The sequence below is a fragment of the Camellia sinensis genome, chromosome 3 (assembly GCF_055761805.1).
Source record: "Camellia sinensis isolate YWXY chromosome 3, ASM5576180v1, whole genome shotgun sequence".
Taxonomy (NCBI): domain Eukaryota; kingdom Viridiplantae; phylum Streptophyta; class Magnoliopsida; order Ericales; family Theaceae; genus Camellia; species Camellia sinensis.
Window position 1 is genome coordinate 85,134,267 of NC_138963.1, and position 17,610 is coordinate 85,151,876.

At 36.0% G+C, this 17,610-nt stretch overlaps 1 protein-coding gene across 14 annotated transcripts; it reads right to left on the reverse strand.

Annotated features, from left to right (window-relative positions):
- Positions 1 to 1,499: 1,499 nt before the first annotated feature.
- On the reverse strand, positions 1,500 to 17,324 carry LOC114284990 (uncharacterized). Of its 14 annotated transcripts, none has more exons than XR_014364252.1 (13): positions 17,021 to 17,302; positions 11,675 to 11,779; positions 8,607 to 8,706; positions 6,965 to 7,041; positions 5,850 to 5,929; positions 5,478 to 5,658; positions 4,545 to 4,612; positions 4,360 to 4,441; positions 3,834 to 3,917; positions 3,616 to 3,735; positions 3,013 to 3,132; positions 2,770 to 2,832; positions 1,500 to 1,893 (listed from the first exon to the last, which is right to left on the reverse strand). XR_014364252.1 is itself a non-coding variant. In XM_028227962.2 (12 exons), the coding sequence occupies exons 2-12, from the start codon at positions 11,732 to 11,734 to the stop codon at positions 1,678 to 1,680; spliced, it is 1,188 nt and encodes a 395-aa protein (XP_028083763.2). In that variant the 5' UTR covers positions 11,735 to 11,779; positions 17,021 to 17,302; the 3' UTR covers positions 1,500 to 1,677. The 14 variants fall into 14 exon arrangements, 10 of the variants coding, with proteins under 10 accessions (XP_028083763.2, XP_028083761.2, XP_028083762.2 ...); XR_003637127.2 differs by having other exon boundaries at positions 5,460 to 5,658; positions 17,021 to 17,298; XR_014364253.1 differs by lacking the exon at positions 8,607 to 8,706 and having other exon boundaries at positions 11,675 to 11,770; positions 17,021 to 17,324.
- Positions 17,325 to 17,610: the final 286 nt, after the last annotated feature.

Sequence of the window (17,610 nt, forward strand, 5' to 3'; positions counted from 1 at the left end):
AAGATTACTTTTCAGTTTGATCAATATTGGACATTAGTTGCTTAAATCCTACAAAAATTGAAAAATAATATATATTTTTTTCCCATTGTTATTGTTATTGTCGTTGTTGTTTTTTTTTTTTTTTTTTCTTCCCCTAGTTTATCAATATTTAGCACATTTTTTAAAATATTTTTTTTACTATAATTTCTCCATTTATTTTTTTTCCCAACAATATTCTGGACATTTTGGTAAGTCTCTGACGATATTCTTAACATCCATCGAACATTCTGGACATTTCGGCGATTTTCAGTGACGTTCAAAACACTCCAACAAACATCCAACGATACTCCGACAACTTCCAGGTGATGTTAAACATTTCAGCAAGTCTCTGGTGACTGTCGAACGGAAGTCCGGTAGTGGTAGAATGTAGCAGCATTTTTAAATTTAAAAAAAAATAATGAAGATTTTTTTGTAACAATTAAAAATATGTAGGACTAATTGGTGCAAGTGTTTTATTTTGGGACTAGATAAGTTTTAAACTTTGTATATGAAACTTACTAATAAGTGCCCCTTCTTTTTTTCATATGGGCCCAACAAAATTAGTTGAGCCCTTTAGACTGGCCTTAAAGCAACAAAAATAAATTGTGCCTATTTGAATTTGTAATATACTATAAGACACTACTAAATTTGAGAGCCCCATTTTGGGCCAATTTTTTTGAACCTAAGGCACAGGCCTCAGTGGCCTTAACGCAAGGCGTAGTTAACTCGAGGCCTCAGTGGCCTTAACGCAAGGCGTAGTTAACTCGAGGTTGTTTGATATTGACTTTTTTTAATAAGTTTTTTGGTTTTTTAAAAGTTAATATGTTTAAGTTGTTGCTAATTTATATATTTATTTTTGGAGAGAAAAATTGAGTTACATTTCAATTGTTTTTAACAAACGACAAACATGTGTTTTCAACTGAAATATTAGTCACGGCTGATCGGGTGACCATGCCGAACCCTGATCCCGCATTATTCAAGAGAAGTATTTATATAACTTGTATCCTTCCCCTCATTATTTGTAGGACTTGATAAATCACTTTGTACTCAATCCAAAGTTCTAAACATTCGACTATATCAAACTCGCACTTTTTATCTTATAACAAATAATAAGTGAAAAATATAATCATGCAACTTGCCCGTAACGTAAAACACTATCTCCTATGAATCAACCATGATCACCATGAGTACTCAAAACCAACCAACAGACGATTTGTATACTGCCACGCTCTGCTGTCATATTAAAACCACATTTGAGTAATCTCACTTCACTCCATGGTCAGACTTGGACTCACCTGATCTACTTAACCCTGCACTGCATTGCCAGTATAAAATTAAAATGCTGCTCTCTGGGACCATGGTGGCGAAGATATGGAAGGCTAGGTGCATTGCAGGATGAAAGAATTTCAACGAAGTTGTCTCTGGCGGGTGGCGGAAAAGGGTGGTGCCACAGTTTCTCAAGCATCATTTACCCATCCTTGTTTACATCAAAAAAATTATACATTCATTTCTTTATTTATCTGCATTTCATCCTCCGAATACATAGAAGACCCCCAACATAAGAATTAAGATGAAAAGACAATAATAAAAAATAAAATTTCAAAGTTGCCCATTTGTTTGTCTATAGCCAAACACACTCTCATAAATTTCCAACTTGAATCACTCACCCAGGCCAAATGCTTCATCTTCTCTTGAGCTCGATAGAAGTCCAAAGAATGGATTTGTTATTGCAGAGTCCAGAACATTCCCAGCTGATTTCAATACCGCTATGTCAACCTTGTCTTCGGGGAGAAACAAAAACTTGCCTTCATCAACTCTCTCAAACCCACAAAGTTCAAGAAATTCAATACCTTCTTTCATATTCCCTACTCGATCCTGTTGTTTAGAACATAAAATAGTTGCATTGTTACAATGACTGCAAAGTAGTTTTAACTATCAGTACACCTTTATCAATTGTGAAAGTTTGGCAGAAAATTTGTACACTCAATTCCAGCATATAGAGTTCACAAAAAAAAAAAAAAAAAAAAAAAAAAATCTCAGTATGAGCTGAGTCACAGCTAACAGATGGCCATGTGTAAACATAATTTTTCAAGTAAGACAAATGTAAATATAAGATAGTTTGTTGGGGTTGGTTCACAAAATCTATTCCACTTGAGAATAATGCAACTCTCAAAATCAATCATTTGGAGGCATATAGAGTTATGCTACTTAAAATTGCTCATTGTAAAAGGTATTTTGTAGGCAAAACTATATGAGAATAGTTTATACAGGTATTGATAAATTGTTTTCACATTTTATAGAAGATCCAAACCATGATATTTCCTAGTAATGGAAATCGATGATTCAGAAAGGTAAAAAGCATTTTTCTAGCCAAGTGTAGGATAGGAAAATTATAGCCACAGTATATGGTTATGTGAGCTTGTATGGATAGAGATTCTACAATGAGTTGGGAGTAGGGTGTTATTGCACATGGCATGTCACAAGGAAGATGGCAATTGGTATGGTACACAAGTAAAATTACCCAGTTCCTTCTCAGAGCAGGCAAACCAAGGAAGTTGAAGTTAGATAATTCGTCAATGGAAGACCCAAGACCAAATAGAGTTGCATTCATCTTGTGGATACTTGATACCGGCTTGCAGATATTCTAAGCCAAGTCCTAATTCCATTTTAGTCCTAATTCCATTTTAGTCTGAATTTTGGTAACTTGATATTGTGTCATTAAAATTAGTTAGACACATTAGAGCAAGTTACCTTTGAACATTTTAAGAAATCCCTCCATTCCTTCCATCTCTATCGTCATCTACACTATGTATCCTATCAAACACCAAAATAAAACTAAGCAGGCAGTCATCAAATAAATAATATTTAGTTGTTACTAGCCAGCACCAATCCAAGGAGTTCTAGTGGACAGTTTGAAATTTGGATCCTTTCTTTTTTCTTTTTTTCCCAATTAAGCAAGAAAATGCAACCTGATACATAGAACATGCATATTACCTGGAAGGCTGGGTTATTGAAACGTATCTTTCTGAATTTTTCCTCATTGGGATTCTTCACAACATTTTTGACATAAATCAGAAGAGTTTGGAAAGCCCTCCCCACTTTGGTATCATTGTCCTAGACCCACAAGAAAAAGAAACATGAGGTCCTGCTGGTTATCTAGAATAGGGCAAAGAAAACACTTGCTCTCTAATAATAGGTAATTCCACATTTTCTCTATGAAGATGGGCCCTTCGATGTTGAAGGCATTCATTCACAGGAGCAAAAATACATTTCATTAATGATCAGAGCAGATGAGCAAAGAAAATGAAGTGTTAACAACAAAAATCAGAAGAAGGCTATATAGTTTGATTTAAGGCAATTCCTCTGCTCACTGGCGCAAAACATTATATACAAAAAGAACAATATGCACAGAAAGGAACTCTAATTTCCTTTTTGTTTCGTTTTTTTTTTTAAATCCACAAAATTGCATATAAAGCACCTTTTATCCATTGAGTATTGTATAGAAAGTTCAACATCAAAATATGGCTTTCTGACTACATGATTTCCTTGCTACTAGCTATTATTATGTCACGGGACAGACTATGATATGTCATGTACCATGTGATTGCGCTTGAGAGATCTTAAACAGTCTCTCATGATCTCTTCCTTTGTCACCGTAACAACAGGCAATGAATTGGACTTAACAGGCAATGAAGCAGACTTGACAGGCAATGAGTTCTGCAATTTGAACAGGAGGAAAACATTGATAATGAACCACGTTTCATTAAGAATGCAGCAATATCTGAATCAATCAATATGATTCCAAAGATCCACACCTTTTCTTTCTGCATCAAAGTTGAAGCATTGTTTACAGATGGAGGGTCGTCCAGAGGCAATCCAAGCCTCCGCCTTCTTTCTGCCTGTGAAAAGAATACTAATGGAATTGCAGTGAATTGTAGCAATAATTTGAATGATGAATAGAAAAAATAATATTAGAAGAGTTTAAGAATTAAATGCTTCCTAGACATTGTTCCCTAGATTCTTACTGCTTCCCAATATTATTAGCAACTATTTGAATGGTGAACATAAAAAGAATATTGAAAAAGTTCAAGAATTAAATGCTTCCTAGACTCTTAGTGCTTCCCAGATCTTGTATGCTAGAGAACAGTTTTCAGCAGGGGCTGTGACTGTTTATGAAAAGGGCACACCTATTCACTTGAAGATGCAGATAAAAGCTATGTCTTGAAATTTCATACGGTATTTTCAATTGGGAAAACTACTATACATGCAATCAATTGTGCAACAATGCTCTAGTCTGAACATCTGACATCCATAGCAAAACGTAAGAGAATTAGAAAAAACCTTATCTTGCTGTAGTTTCTGACGAATTTTATCTCTCTCTCTATTCTCTTTCTCTTTCTCTGCTTTCCACAAGGCTATAGAGCTAAATAAAAAATAGCATGTGAAAATTGTAAGTAGCAAGAAAAAGAAAAAAGAAGACATGATATGCAAGGTACAATAAGCGTAACTATGACTCCACAACAGACCGTTTTCTTTCATTTTCTTCCTGAATTCTCTTGGCCTCAAGCAGTTCCTTACCTGCTTTTATCCTCTCCTGCAAGTGCATAACAGCTAAATTATTCGATGTTCAAAATATGAGAATTATGAAATTGACACGAGACCTTGAAGCATATAAATTAGAAAGAAAACATATTTGTCAAATATGCTTCATTAATAGAATCAAGAAAATATCAATAATGGATGGTACACACTCTATGGCTCAACAAAATTGAAACATGTAACTGTCAAAATTTTCTAGCCAAATTGGAGTTACTCACTGAAGTAAAGAAAAATTTAGCCATCACATGCATTGCAGTTTCAAATGAGGCACAGTGATAACCAAACAAAAAAAGAAAAGGTAAACGTCAGCAAACATTTGATTTCCTATAATGGCACTGCATGCAATCTTCTGTCCTAATTTTCAATCTTTTCCACTTTGGTTATCTCCATCACACTTCTCTTTACACAGCTATGACTAGGAAAGATGAATCCATAATAATATAGTTAAAAAATGTTATGAAAACAAAGGTAAAGTAAAAGTTTAAAATAAAATATATATATATATATATATATATAAAAAGAAGAAAAAAAACTCACTGAGAAGAAAGAAATAGAGACATCATCACATATGGTGGATCATAAATAATAGCAAAGAAACAACAAAAATGATGACAACAACAATATCAATACAACAATAATTCCACTTTCGAACTACTGTAACTGTCTCAACATTCAGCATCCAAAAAACAAACATTGAACTATGACTAACATGTTTCACAGAAGACTCAATTTGCAAAGACAAAAACCTCTCAAATTGAAGCTATATTCAGTATGGAAAATGTCTCACTGTAGAGAAAGAAAAAAAGGTTGAAGAGTTCAAACAGAAAAAGAGAAAGACTAACAAGATAACGTAAACACACCTTCTCCCTCTCTCTTTCAACTTTCTTCTCTTCCTCTTCTTTCTTTCTGCGTGCTTGATACTTCTCCATCTCTCTTTCCACTTTCTTCTCTTCCTTTTCTTTCTTTCTGTGTGCTTGATCCTTCTCCCTCTCTCTTTCCACTTTCGTCTCTTCCTCTTCTTTCTTTCCGCATGCTCGATCCCTGCAATTGAGCAAAAATCAAAATAATAACAACGAAAGAAACCAACCAAAAGTTACCATGAACAAACCTTACCCAAGTATTGATTACTAAAGGGCTAACCAAAAATAAAACTGAAATTGGATTGAATGAATATTGGCCATTATAAAGAAGCCGCATAGGATTTCATCATGAAGAGGATGTCAGAAGCACACCTTAATTCTTGTGCTTTTAACTTCACTTGTTCTGTAATGTAAGAAGGGTCATAAGCCTCAATATTGATGGGCACAGGAACCTGGGTGCAATTGAACAAAAACAAAAATGAACAGAGAAAATTAACTACCACGACAATATAAGCAAAATATGGCACCCAGATTCATGACATTTTTTAGGTTAGCATATGAATTCAGATACTCATGTTATGCATTAAACAAAAGAAGCAAAAATAAGGCTGAAAATAAAAACAAAGGCCAACATCCCTAATCCAAAACTTGGCAACAATATGTCTCTGCTTAGCTTTTTAGGAGGAAGAAGAAGAAGAAGAAGAAGAAGCTCATAAAAATAGAGGATAAGGTCCATCCACAAGACTTACAAAAAGCTAAAGTCAATTATAATTAGTAAGTCAATGAAGCTCATAAAACATACAAAATCAAAGTTTGTAAAGAAAATTGAGGTCTGCTATTAAAAAAAAGCACTCTCTATAACACAGTTAGATGAGAGATTTCAAGATTATAATTATGCTCCAAACAATTGTGAAGTATAGGTATAAGCCCTAAATTTCTGTACCCTGTAGTTTCTTACTATTCAATGAGGTTTCCCTAACTGAAAGATCCTAGCTCAACAACCTAACAAGCCCCTAAATAATAATTTCTCCTCCAATATGTCTTATACAAAAAAACGGATCCTGCATTTTAAAGTTCTAGGAATCTGTAAAGTGGGTGATACTAAGCATATTAATTTTGCACATGCAACTTCTGCTCCTGGTTAAATAGTTATACCATTTAATGACTTCAGATTTCCTTCAATTGAATCCATCATTTTATTCCCTTACAAGTACTGTTGTAGTTGTGGAGTTTATAATCCTCTTCTAATACAATTATGGGGTAACAAAGGAGAGACCAAAACCGTGTATCACAGAACTGCCACATATTTTCCATGTGAGCTAAAAATAAAGCATTAGATGGATATCAAGCATGATTAGAAAGTTCTCCACTGACAAAACTACAACCCAAACAAAAAAGAATTAGTATTCAGTTACAATACTGAAATTATGCACGAAGATCCAGACACAAAGTAAGAAAGGAATTCCATCAAGATGAAGAAATCATACCAAGGGCATCTGATCGATGTCTGGATCATTCTCGTGATCAAAGAGCCAATTAACAGCAGCATCAATACTAGAATTACCTGGAAAAAAAATCATATTTACATGCACAGAGAAGCCCCATGAATTGCATTTGCACATAGTTTGAAAATACTTTGTAAGAAGAAGCAAATTCAAAAGCACTTCTCAGAATTTGAAAAGCACATAGGCCTGTGTGCCAGACCCAGAATATAAGGTTTGCATCTATGAAGCACTGGCCTAATAAGCATGGACACTTCAAAGAAGGTAGCACATCTGTGACTGTGTCCGTGCCCGTGCCCTGCCCATGTCAGACACCGACACTCGTCGGACACTTCCCGACATGTGTCTAGCATTCGCCCAAACATGTCCTATTTTTCAATAAATTTTTTAGACTTGAACACTTGGAGGACCCTTAGACATACATGAAGCTAATTAAAGTTTTGAAAAAAATAACTTAGACATAATGTTAGAAATTTTTTTTGCAAATTTATAGGAATTAGAGCCATGATGCATTTTTTTTTATTATCTTTGAATGGTATGTTCATATGTATGATATATAATACATTTATAAAACTATATATTTTGTGTGTCCCCTATGTGTCGTGACTTGCTTTTTTTGAAAATTGCTATGTCGGCATGTCCGTGTCACATTCGTATCATGTCACATATCCGTATTTCTTAGGCACCGGCACTTCAAAATAGGTGATGCAAACTGTGTGGGACACGTATAGGATACAAACACAAGTGGGGACACATGAGAACGACTATGAAAATTATGTTTTTTTCAGGGGACACTAGGAGGTCATATTTAAAATTTAAAAGCATTATTTTGGAGATCATATTATAATATTTGAAAACATGAGGGTTGAATTTATAAAAAATAAAAATAAAATAGAACTTCTATCAAACTATCGACAGCGCAATAGATCTAACCACAATTGTGAAGTTAAGAGCTTGGCTTGTAACGATCTCTAGAGCTTAACGCAACATAGATGTAGTCTCTAGCGGGTTTAAATTATTTTTTTTTAATGTTAAATTAGTGTTAGTTTTCAATAATTTAGGTTGTTTATGAATGTAATATTTATTTATAGTAAATAAAAGTATATTTTTTTTGCATATCCCCACTATGTTAAGAAGCATGAATACAGACACGTAACACGACACAATAAGGACATGTGAACACACAAATTTTCAAAAAATGCAAGCTATGGCACATGAGGCACATGTGCAAAACACATAACTTTATATATGTATTATATTTCAGTGTCATATTTTAAATGTTATATATTTATCATATGTCAAATATTAATTCTCACCAAATTCATCAACATTGGGTATGCTACTCCAGTGGGAAAAAAAATTGAAAAAACAAATATGGGACACCATGTGTCCCCAACATGTCCAATGCATGTCCCCAACATGTTCAGAGTGTTTCAATCTTGTGACCATGTCCGGCAAATGTTGGACACCAGTACGTGACCTCCAAAGAGGTGTTTGTGCTTTTCATAGTCACCATGTTTGTGTCCTAGTTTTTTTTTTTTTTTTCGATCGTCATGACTCATGTCCATATCCATGCCTCCTAGGTGTGCATGAAGTACAAACATCAAATTATAACTATCGCTTTAACCTTGAGGTATTCTCTCATAAAGGAATAAGACCAAGGCCATCTTCATAAGATTGAAGTTCAGCAAAGAGAACCACCTTTCTTCATCGTTCAAGTTGATTAACTGTGTATAATACATGAAGAGTTTAAAAAACCTTCCAAAGCCTAATTCCACAAATGAAGTTTCTTTAATATTTTTTGAAGGGTTTTAGGGCTTCAGCAAACAATTCTGATGTCATCATAAATTTGTACTGTGCTTTTTAAAGTTTATATATAAACAATGTTTACAACTGTTATTGCCTTGAAATACATATGGTCTTTGACAAAACATCATCTGCTTTTACATGTTGGATTTAGAAGCATATATTGCTTTAGTACAAAGAAAATACACATATGTATTCATGCATGTAATAACAAATATATACTTGACGAATAAAATGGTGCCAGTAGCTTACTTCACAATATAAATATTTCCCAACACTGGACACTAGCACAAATGCATATGTAATGCACGTCTAGTATGAGGTTAGGTGGATGCAAGATCAAATGACCAAATGAAAAGAATTAGAAATATTATAAAAAAGAATATATATATATATATATAAGAAGATAGAAAATTAATAATATGCTTTGATAACTCAAAAAAAAATAAAAAATGCACAAGATCTCAAAACACCAAAGGACTAAAAAAAACAAAAACAAAAATGATGTTGACAAATGAGAATATCTAAGCATACTACTAATTAGTTGAAGAAAAGACATCTTCGTTAATAATAAAAAATAAAAAAAGCTTTGCCAAGATGGAAAGGGCGATCAAAGTATCCGTGATCAAATATGTAATTCTAATTACCTGAACATGTCCTCACATCTGCACACATAGGGCACATTAAATCTCCATGGCAATGTTGTGGCAAAAACACTTAATCATTAGTCAAAAACTATTAAGCATGGGCACTTTGACAAATATGTCATACTTGTACTTGGTACTCACCAGGTAATACTTTGCATGGTAGCATACGTACTGGATATACGAAACACGTACTCAAATTTTTTCTTCTTAATTTTTATCGTGCCTAAGAAGTACGTTATATATACCTAAGCCGTACCTCAGCTGGAATAGTATTTTCTTCGATACAAAGATGAAGTTAGTTTCATTAGACTTTTTATGCTTAGCATGATTTTTTAAAGTTATTTAATATAATGACATTTAATTTTGGTTTATACCTTACTTTTGACATTAAATATGAATTGTAGGTTGGATCTTAACTAACTAAACTATTTAACTAATTTTTGCATTACTCCAAATTAAAAATGTAAATATACATATATTTTTTTATTAACATATCAAGCCGTACCCGTACACTATTTTTTTTAGATTTTACTATATTGACATACCAGTACCAATACCGTACATGTTCTCGTGCTTCATAGGTCAAAAGAAAAACCCTATGGTTGTTCAACCCTTGAAATTCACAGTGACACAAGGAGTAATGAAAATATAGTCCTTGATTTCTTAAAGCAAGAATCTATTAAGAGAGTAGGAGAAGAACATTCCTTCCAATGTTGTCATCCCTTGGATAAATTATACCTTGGATTGGACACAAAACTCATGATGTCAATAGCCACTTGACCAACACAAGGAGGGACAATGCAGAGAAAGGAAAGGGATATAGATGTAAATTTCATAAGCATTAAGGATCATCACAGGTGTGGCATGATGCAGGACTACTTCTAGTTGGATTGTCAATTCTAAGTTCCAGCCTCCAGATCCCTTGGACAGGAATTCAAAAAAACTTTAGAAATTTTATTGATGTTGTAAATCTACTTGTTTGATATCGAAATTAATAATGTTTTGATAATGAGAATTATTTTAGCCTCATTTGGTCGTTAAGTTGAATTTGAGCCTCAACCAAACTCTGTGAATCACAAAACCTAGAGTCCAAACTACTTAGTGACGCTTGTATTTTTATTTGGCCCAATAACCTTGAAGTTGTGGGTTAATCTAAGGGCAATCACTTTGTACATAAGTTCTAGGGTTAGGTCTATATCCAGTACTCCCAATCTCCCAGGTCCCCACTATTAGAGACTAAACAACGTGCAATATTATTTTACAAGTTTAGGTTTTTTGTTCAAGACATGAAAGTGAATAAACAAGCTGTAATGCTTTTGAAAGTCTCTGTTCATCATTTTCAGAATTGTTGAGTTGCTGTATCATGTATGAGAACACTTTCAGAATTGTTGAGTTTGCTGTATCATGTATGAGAACCTTTTCTAACTTCTGAAGATTTGGGCATGAAGGGTTGCATTTCCAATGCTTCTATTTCTACTCAATGTATAAACTAATGATGTGAATACAATTTCAATAGCTTGGAAAAGAATTCTGATGAATTGAGCAGTGCAACGAAACTTTGCACCATTGCTGCATCCATGTATTTGGAATTTGTGTGGGTGTAGTCTAAAAGCTTGGGAAAAGGAGGCAAAGGGGAGCTAAAGACCGGAAATTTCATCGTCTTCTCATTCACAAAGAAAATCAAAGATTACAGTGAAAAACTTCTTTTTAGAAATTAGGAGGCATGGGCAAATCACAGCCAGGTTTTGTTTTCTACAGAACCTGACTCTGAGAAAGTATTAAGTGCTTCTAGATTAGATGATTACTAAATACCTATCAAATTCAAGGAAAACTTAAGTAAACAATAAGTCTCACCCAGCAATGCTATTTCAAAGATTAATTAGTTCAAAAAAAAAATGGTAGTAAAGATCATGACAACATATATTGAGCCTGTTACAATAGTATAAATAAGACCGAAAAGTACCAATTTCTATCTAGTGTCCTTGATGGATTACATTTTTTTATTTTCGTCAAATTGGCATGTCAGACCTAAAATTTAAGTTCAATTGCAGTTGACACATAATAGCATCATTAAGTTTGTGTTACACACTTACATTGGCAAGTTAAGAAAAGTTGTGATACAGTTAAGAGGTTCTAAATGTAAATCACTGCCGTTCATTGACAATGGTAATAATTTGAAGTATATACTATTTACAATACAAAAAAAAATGCACACTGATACTATTTCATGTAAATGACACACCAGAATAATGAAGTCCCCTCGTTGCTTGAGCCAGTGGAAATCCCATATTTTCAAGTTCATCAAGCAATCTCTTCTTTACTTCAGGAACAACCATTTCTGACATTGCTAAAATACATAAATCAATTAATTATGAAAAAAAGGACACCAATTCATTAAAAACAATCTCCAAAATTAAAGGAACCCCAACTATATGAAGAGAAGAAATTTAGTACGAAACTCAAAGAAGATGCCATGGGTTATAGCAAAGGATACTGCAAACACATATTTCATTTATACCAAGAACCTATAGTCAAACATAGAAAAGATATGCATATATCAGTGCTGGTTTGGTTAGCCAAATCGAATGCAGGGACAATAATCTAAAACCTACTTGGATGCATTAACTGTTTTCTGATTTGTGTTTCTTTTCTTTTGTTTGAAAATTTTCTGAAACTGAGAAATTGCTTGTAATTTTGTAGAGATTTCTGAAAAAACAGCATGTGTGATGATAACACAGAAAGCCTCATTTGGAAATCACATAAAATCAAGCTGATCATGTTGGTGGAGGTAGTGGTGTTGGTGTTGGTGTTGGTAATCATATTTTGAAGTCATATGCTGGAAATGAAGGTGAAGGAGGGGTAAGTGGTAGCAGTTTCATAACTTGTAGTGGTTTTCTGGTTGCGGCAAAAGTGGTTGTGCGGTTGATAGTGATGGTTGTAACAGTGATGGAGTGGTTTCTGTGGCAATGTTGTGGAAACTGAGATGTCAGTTGGAGAACCAAGACTGGTGCCATGTCCTGTTAGATGCAACACAACCCTCAAGCCTGAACCGATTATATCATAGTTTTTGTTCTTCACACTCCTATTATTGTAATTCGATACTCTTGAACTTTCTTCTTGACAGAAATGTTATCCCCTTTAGTGCAAAACATGTTTGAAAAACTACATCTAGAACATCCCTTGAATGATACATATTTTTAACTAGAATATAGAAGAGATAATGTTAAAATCCACCTACTCTCCACCTACTTCACCCACTTAAACCTACTCCACTAAACCTAACCCACTACACCACTACCACCTCACCTACTCCACTAAACCTAACCCACTACACCACTACCACCTCCACTTCACCTACTCCTTACCTACTACACACTCACCCTCTTCTATATATAGGAATCATGAATCATTGTAATTGATATCAATATAAATCAATCAATAATACAATTCTCTATTTCTCTTTATACATTAAATTTCTACATGGTATCAGAGCAAGGTTAAGCACTTAGTATTTTTCGTTTCACCGGCGGGCGGCAACCTCGCCTTGGCCGCCCGCCGGACCTCAACCTATTCCGCTTATTTTCTACACATACCTTCCCATCACTGCCTAAATCCTCTCTCTTGAGGCCAATGTGAATTCCTCTTCTTCATAATCTGCACTAACTGTGGCATCTTTTCCTGGGGCAAACTCTGCAACGCAACACTCAATCTATGCTTCTCCTCCATGCTCATTTGTCTCTTGTTAGGATCCTTCGCCTTCAGCTTTGGTTTGGGCTTCGCCACAGCCTTGAGCTTCACTGCAGCTTTCAGCTTCATGGCAGCCTTCGGTTTCACAGCAGCTTTTGGCTTCGCAGCTGGCTTGGCCTTTGCCGCTGGCTTGGGCTTCACAGCGGCTTTAGCTTTTGGCGCAGCAGCTTTTGTCTTAGCCGGAGCCTTCTTTTCCTTTTTCGCTTTTACAGCCTTCGGCTTTGCAGCAGCCTTCGGCTTTGCTTCCCTCTGGTGGCTCCCCAGGTTCCACCTGAGCTGCATGATTCATTTATAGCTGCAATTGATAAGGGAAGTATTAGAACAATGCCCAATAGAAGTATGCCAGCTGCTCCTTACCCTACTCCTGGAGCACTATTAATAGGTGATGCTTTCAACATGCGTCATCCTTTAACTGGTGGAGGAATGACTGGAGCCCTGTATAAGGTGTTTTGTGCATCTCCTGATCAAGCAAGGAAGGAAATGCGTGAAGCATGTTTTGATTATTTGAGCCTTGGAGGTGTGTGTTCAACAGGACCAGTGGCTTTACTCTCTGGTCTAAATCCTAGCCCATTGAGCTTGATACTCCATTTCTTTGCTATAGCCATATATGGTGTTGGCCGTCTCTTGCTACCATTTCCTTCCCCTAAGCGCCTGTGGATAGCAGCTAGATTATTTTTGGGTGCATCGGCTATCATTTTTCCCCTCTTTCTCTCACATGGGCTTGTCCCCTCTCTCTCCTCCGTTTGATTTCAAAATCCATTATTTTTATTTATTTTCTCCAAATCACTTTCCTTATTTCCCCCATCTTTCATTTTGATTTCAAATATATTTTTATTATTTCTTTCTTTATTTTTCTTTCACATTATTTTTTAATCTTTTTCAAATTCCATTCATACCATATAGCTTTGCACACCAAACCATCTTTTATTCATCTCAGGGATCAACCCCGATTTAACAAAAAAAAAAAAAAAAAAAAAAAACCACAACAACACAAACCACAACACCACAAGATTTGTTTTCTTTTCTGCAGACGGCCACCCACCGACCTCACTTTTTCACCTATTCCGCCGGTCTTTTCTTCTTGCCTCCGTCCTGGGCGGCCCTTGACGGTGTTGCCTCCGTGTTTCCCACTCCACTGGGCACGATCACTCCACCCTGCTCCTCCACTACAGCATATGGCGGACCTCCAAATCGGAACATAACGGTGGCCTTCCGCTTCAGCTCCTTATTTTCCGCCTTTAGCACACTTATCTCTACTCGCGCATCCTTATACATGCGTTGGAGCAGAGCCAGTTGGGCGTTTAACTGCTGCACCTCATTTGTCCTACTTTGCAGCCGGTGCGACAAGTTTGTGACCGCAGTCATAGTTTCAACACAGGACTTCAATGTATACTGATTAGCTTCAATATCCGTTTGCACTGCCATTTTTTGCTCCACCGACCGCATCGGAAAGTTCAACGGAGCAAAACCAGAGGTGTTTGGTTGAGGTTCACAGGCCACCGCACCAGTTATCTCTCTTGTTGACTCGTTGAGGTCGGGAAAGAGAGTGAGCAGACCACGGGAAGAAGAGGCTATGTTCTGGGTAGCTGAACGGGAAGAAGAAGCCATGTTTTTGGGTTGCTGAGTGTTTCAGAGAAGGGTTGGTTACAGAATGTTACATAGAACGAAGAGGTTTCAACTGGTTTGTTATGCTTCCAAGCCTCAGACTTCGCTTTGGTTTATAAAGACAGAGACGACGAGGCCGACACGCGCTCTGTCAATCGCGTGCATCGCCGCGTGTCAGGCGCCCCTTTTGATGGCTCGACGCTTTCTGTCGGGCACGTCTTTTGATGAAGTGGGCGCGCCTTTTGATGGCACGCCTTTTTATGGATTGGGCACGCCTTTTGATGGCACGCCTTTTGAAAGATAGGGCACACCTTTTGAGGGTGCGACTTTTTAAGGGTCCGACAAGACTCTGTAAACTGTCCCGACATTGATTCCGGTTAGCTCCTTCATGGGTCCGACAAGACTCTGTAAACTGTCCCGACATTGATTCCGGTTAGTTTCTACAAGGGTCCAGCAAGACTCCGTAAACTGTCACCACAACTGTCACAACATTGTCTGCTACAACGGTCCGACATGACCCCATAAACTGTCTTCTACATCGGTCTGACACCGCCATCCAGTGTCCTCTACACCGTTATGACACCACCATACAGTGTCCTCTACATGGTTATGACACCCCCATACAGTGTCCTCTACAACGTTATGACACCACCATCCAGTGTCTTCACCAATGGTCTGACACGACCATACAGTGTCTCTTATCCTCTTTTATTTTTATGTATTTTCTTGTTTTGTTACTCTCTCCAAACTCAAGTTGGTTAGTTCCTATCCCCCTTGAGTTTGCGGGGGCTGTTAAAATCCACGTACTCTCCACCTACTTCACCCACTTAAACCTACTCCACTAAACCTAACCCACTACACCACTACCACCTCACCTACTCCACTAAACCTAACCCACTACACCACTACCACCTCCACTTCACCTACTCCTTACCTACTACACACTCACCCTCTTCTATATATAGGAATCATGAATCATTGTAATTGATATCAATATAAATCAATCAATAATACAATTCTCTATTTCTCTTTATACATTAAATTTCTACAGATAACAATGAGGGGACCATGGGGGTTCCAATTCTCTGCTATCCCCAAAGTACTTTTTTAACACACAAAAAGCTTGTTAACAAAAACACAAGACACGCCAACATGTGTTAGCCCATGAATGACCTTGTACTCACAAACTGTATGTTTCAAATGCAATGTGATGATGAGTAATAAGATACATGAACATTTGAAAGTTTACAATTGTATCCGACCAAATTAACTTTGAGAAACAAACATGCTCGAGTTCAATTATATAGGAATCCAAAACTTGAATATATTAGCACCTCAGTACATGAAAATGAGGACTGAGCTCATGGGTGGCAAATGACACAATATTTCTGAACGAGGTATAATAAGCAACTAGGGGTGTGTAAAAAATTGCCAACTTGCCAACCCAAACCGACCCATGTGGTTTGAGAAAGTGAGCGGGCTGGGTTGGGTGGTTGGCATGTGGGTTAAAATTTGTCAACCCGCCTACAAAACAATGCAACATTACTTTGCATATACCCACACAGATTCTCTTCCTAACCTTAATACCATTAATTAGATGACACCTACTCATTTTCAAAACATATATATATTTTTTCTAATCTGATTGTTTTGTATTTTAAATTGTGGACTACAATTTTCATAACATTGTGCATTCGATTAATCTGTGAATTTTGTGTTAGAATTTATAAAAAATAACTACTTTTTTTTGTTTGAAATTGTCAAAAACATTAAATAATCATTGGTGTTCCTTTTTATTTTATATTTTTAACCCTCTCAAACCGCTGGTTTGAAACTGCCAAAATAACCAACCCAAATGAGGATAGGTGTGTTGGCCGGGGGCTGAAAATTTCTCAATTTTCCAAAGGGTGGGTCGGTTGATGATTTTCCCCCCAAAATCAACAAACCGACCCTGTCAACACCCCAATTAGCAACAATTTGGTCTAACAGAAAATAAGAACATGAAGAAAACCCAAATGTATGATGTAACAAGAGATTGAGCAACTCATTTGCAAACAATACAATTCAATAAAGAAATGAAAACATCAGCAAAATTTCAAAAATAAAAAATTGCAATGGTCTCAACTCAACCACATAAACAGAAAACCAAAAACTCTTGAAAATTTTCATATACACACCAAAAACCAAAACAAAACTAGAAAAATTAACGACCTGAGAAAAGTTTTAAAGATCATACGGTTACAAATGTGAGAGGTTTGCAATGAGAATTGAAGACAGTATTTGCTTGGGCGAAACTGGGACGAGAAGAGAGTATTAAATGTTGCTGAGGTAGATCTTCAACGGAATTCTGAGAAGCCCTAGCAGAGTCGAACAAGTTTGAAGAAGAGAAGAGCACCGCCATTGAACATGCTGATTCTTTACAGGATCAAAAGGAAAGCCCTAGCCTTTACTTTTCTTGTTTCATGGATTCTCTCTCTCTCTCTCTCTCTCTCTCCTTTCTTCAAATTCTTGCATATTTATACCTTTTTGTGCCCAAGCAAAGAATATCTTCCAGCGGGGGGCAAGGATAAGCATAACTCGGCCGAGTGGACTGTACGAGTGTCGCGGTTTACAGAGTTGACTCAGTGGTCGTTAATTTTATGGGAGGTAATTCCATGCAGGTGAAAGAAATGGAAATATATATATATATATATATATATATTATTTATACCATTAGTTTATCAATTGATATTTTTTATATGAGTAATTCTATTTACATTATTAGTTTATTTCTTTACATCTTTTATCTCATTGTATTATTTTTTAAAAATGTGATTCCCATTATAT

Excerpts from the sequence above, each read along its gene's own strand:
- LOC114284990 (XM_028227960.2), bottom strand. The coding sequence starts at position 11,734 with ATGAACTTGAAAATATGGGATTTCCACTGGCTCAAGCAACGAGGGGAC. Across the intron at positions 8,707-11,674 it reads GAGGGGACTTCATTATTCTG|TTAATCAACTTGAACGATGA; the intron begins GTGTGTCATTTA and ends TATTATACACAG. Across the intron at positions 4,442-4,544 it reads GAAGAAAATGAAAGAAAACG|CTCTATAGCCTTGTGGAAAG; the intron begins GTCTGTTGTGGA and ends TTTTTTATTTAG.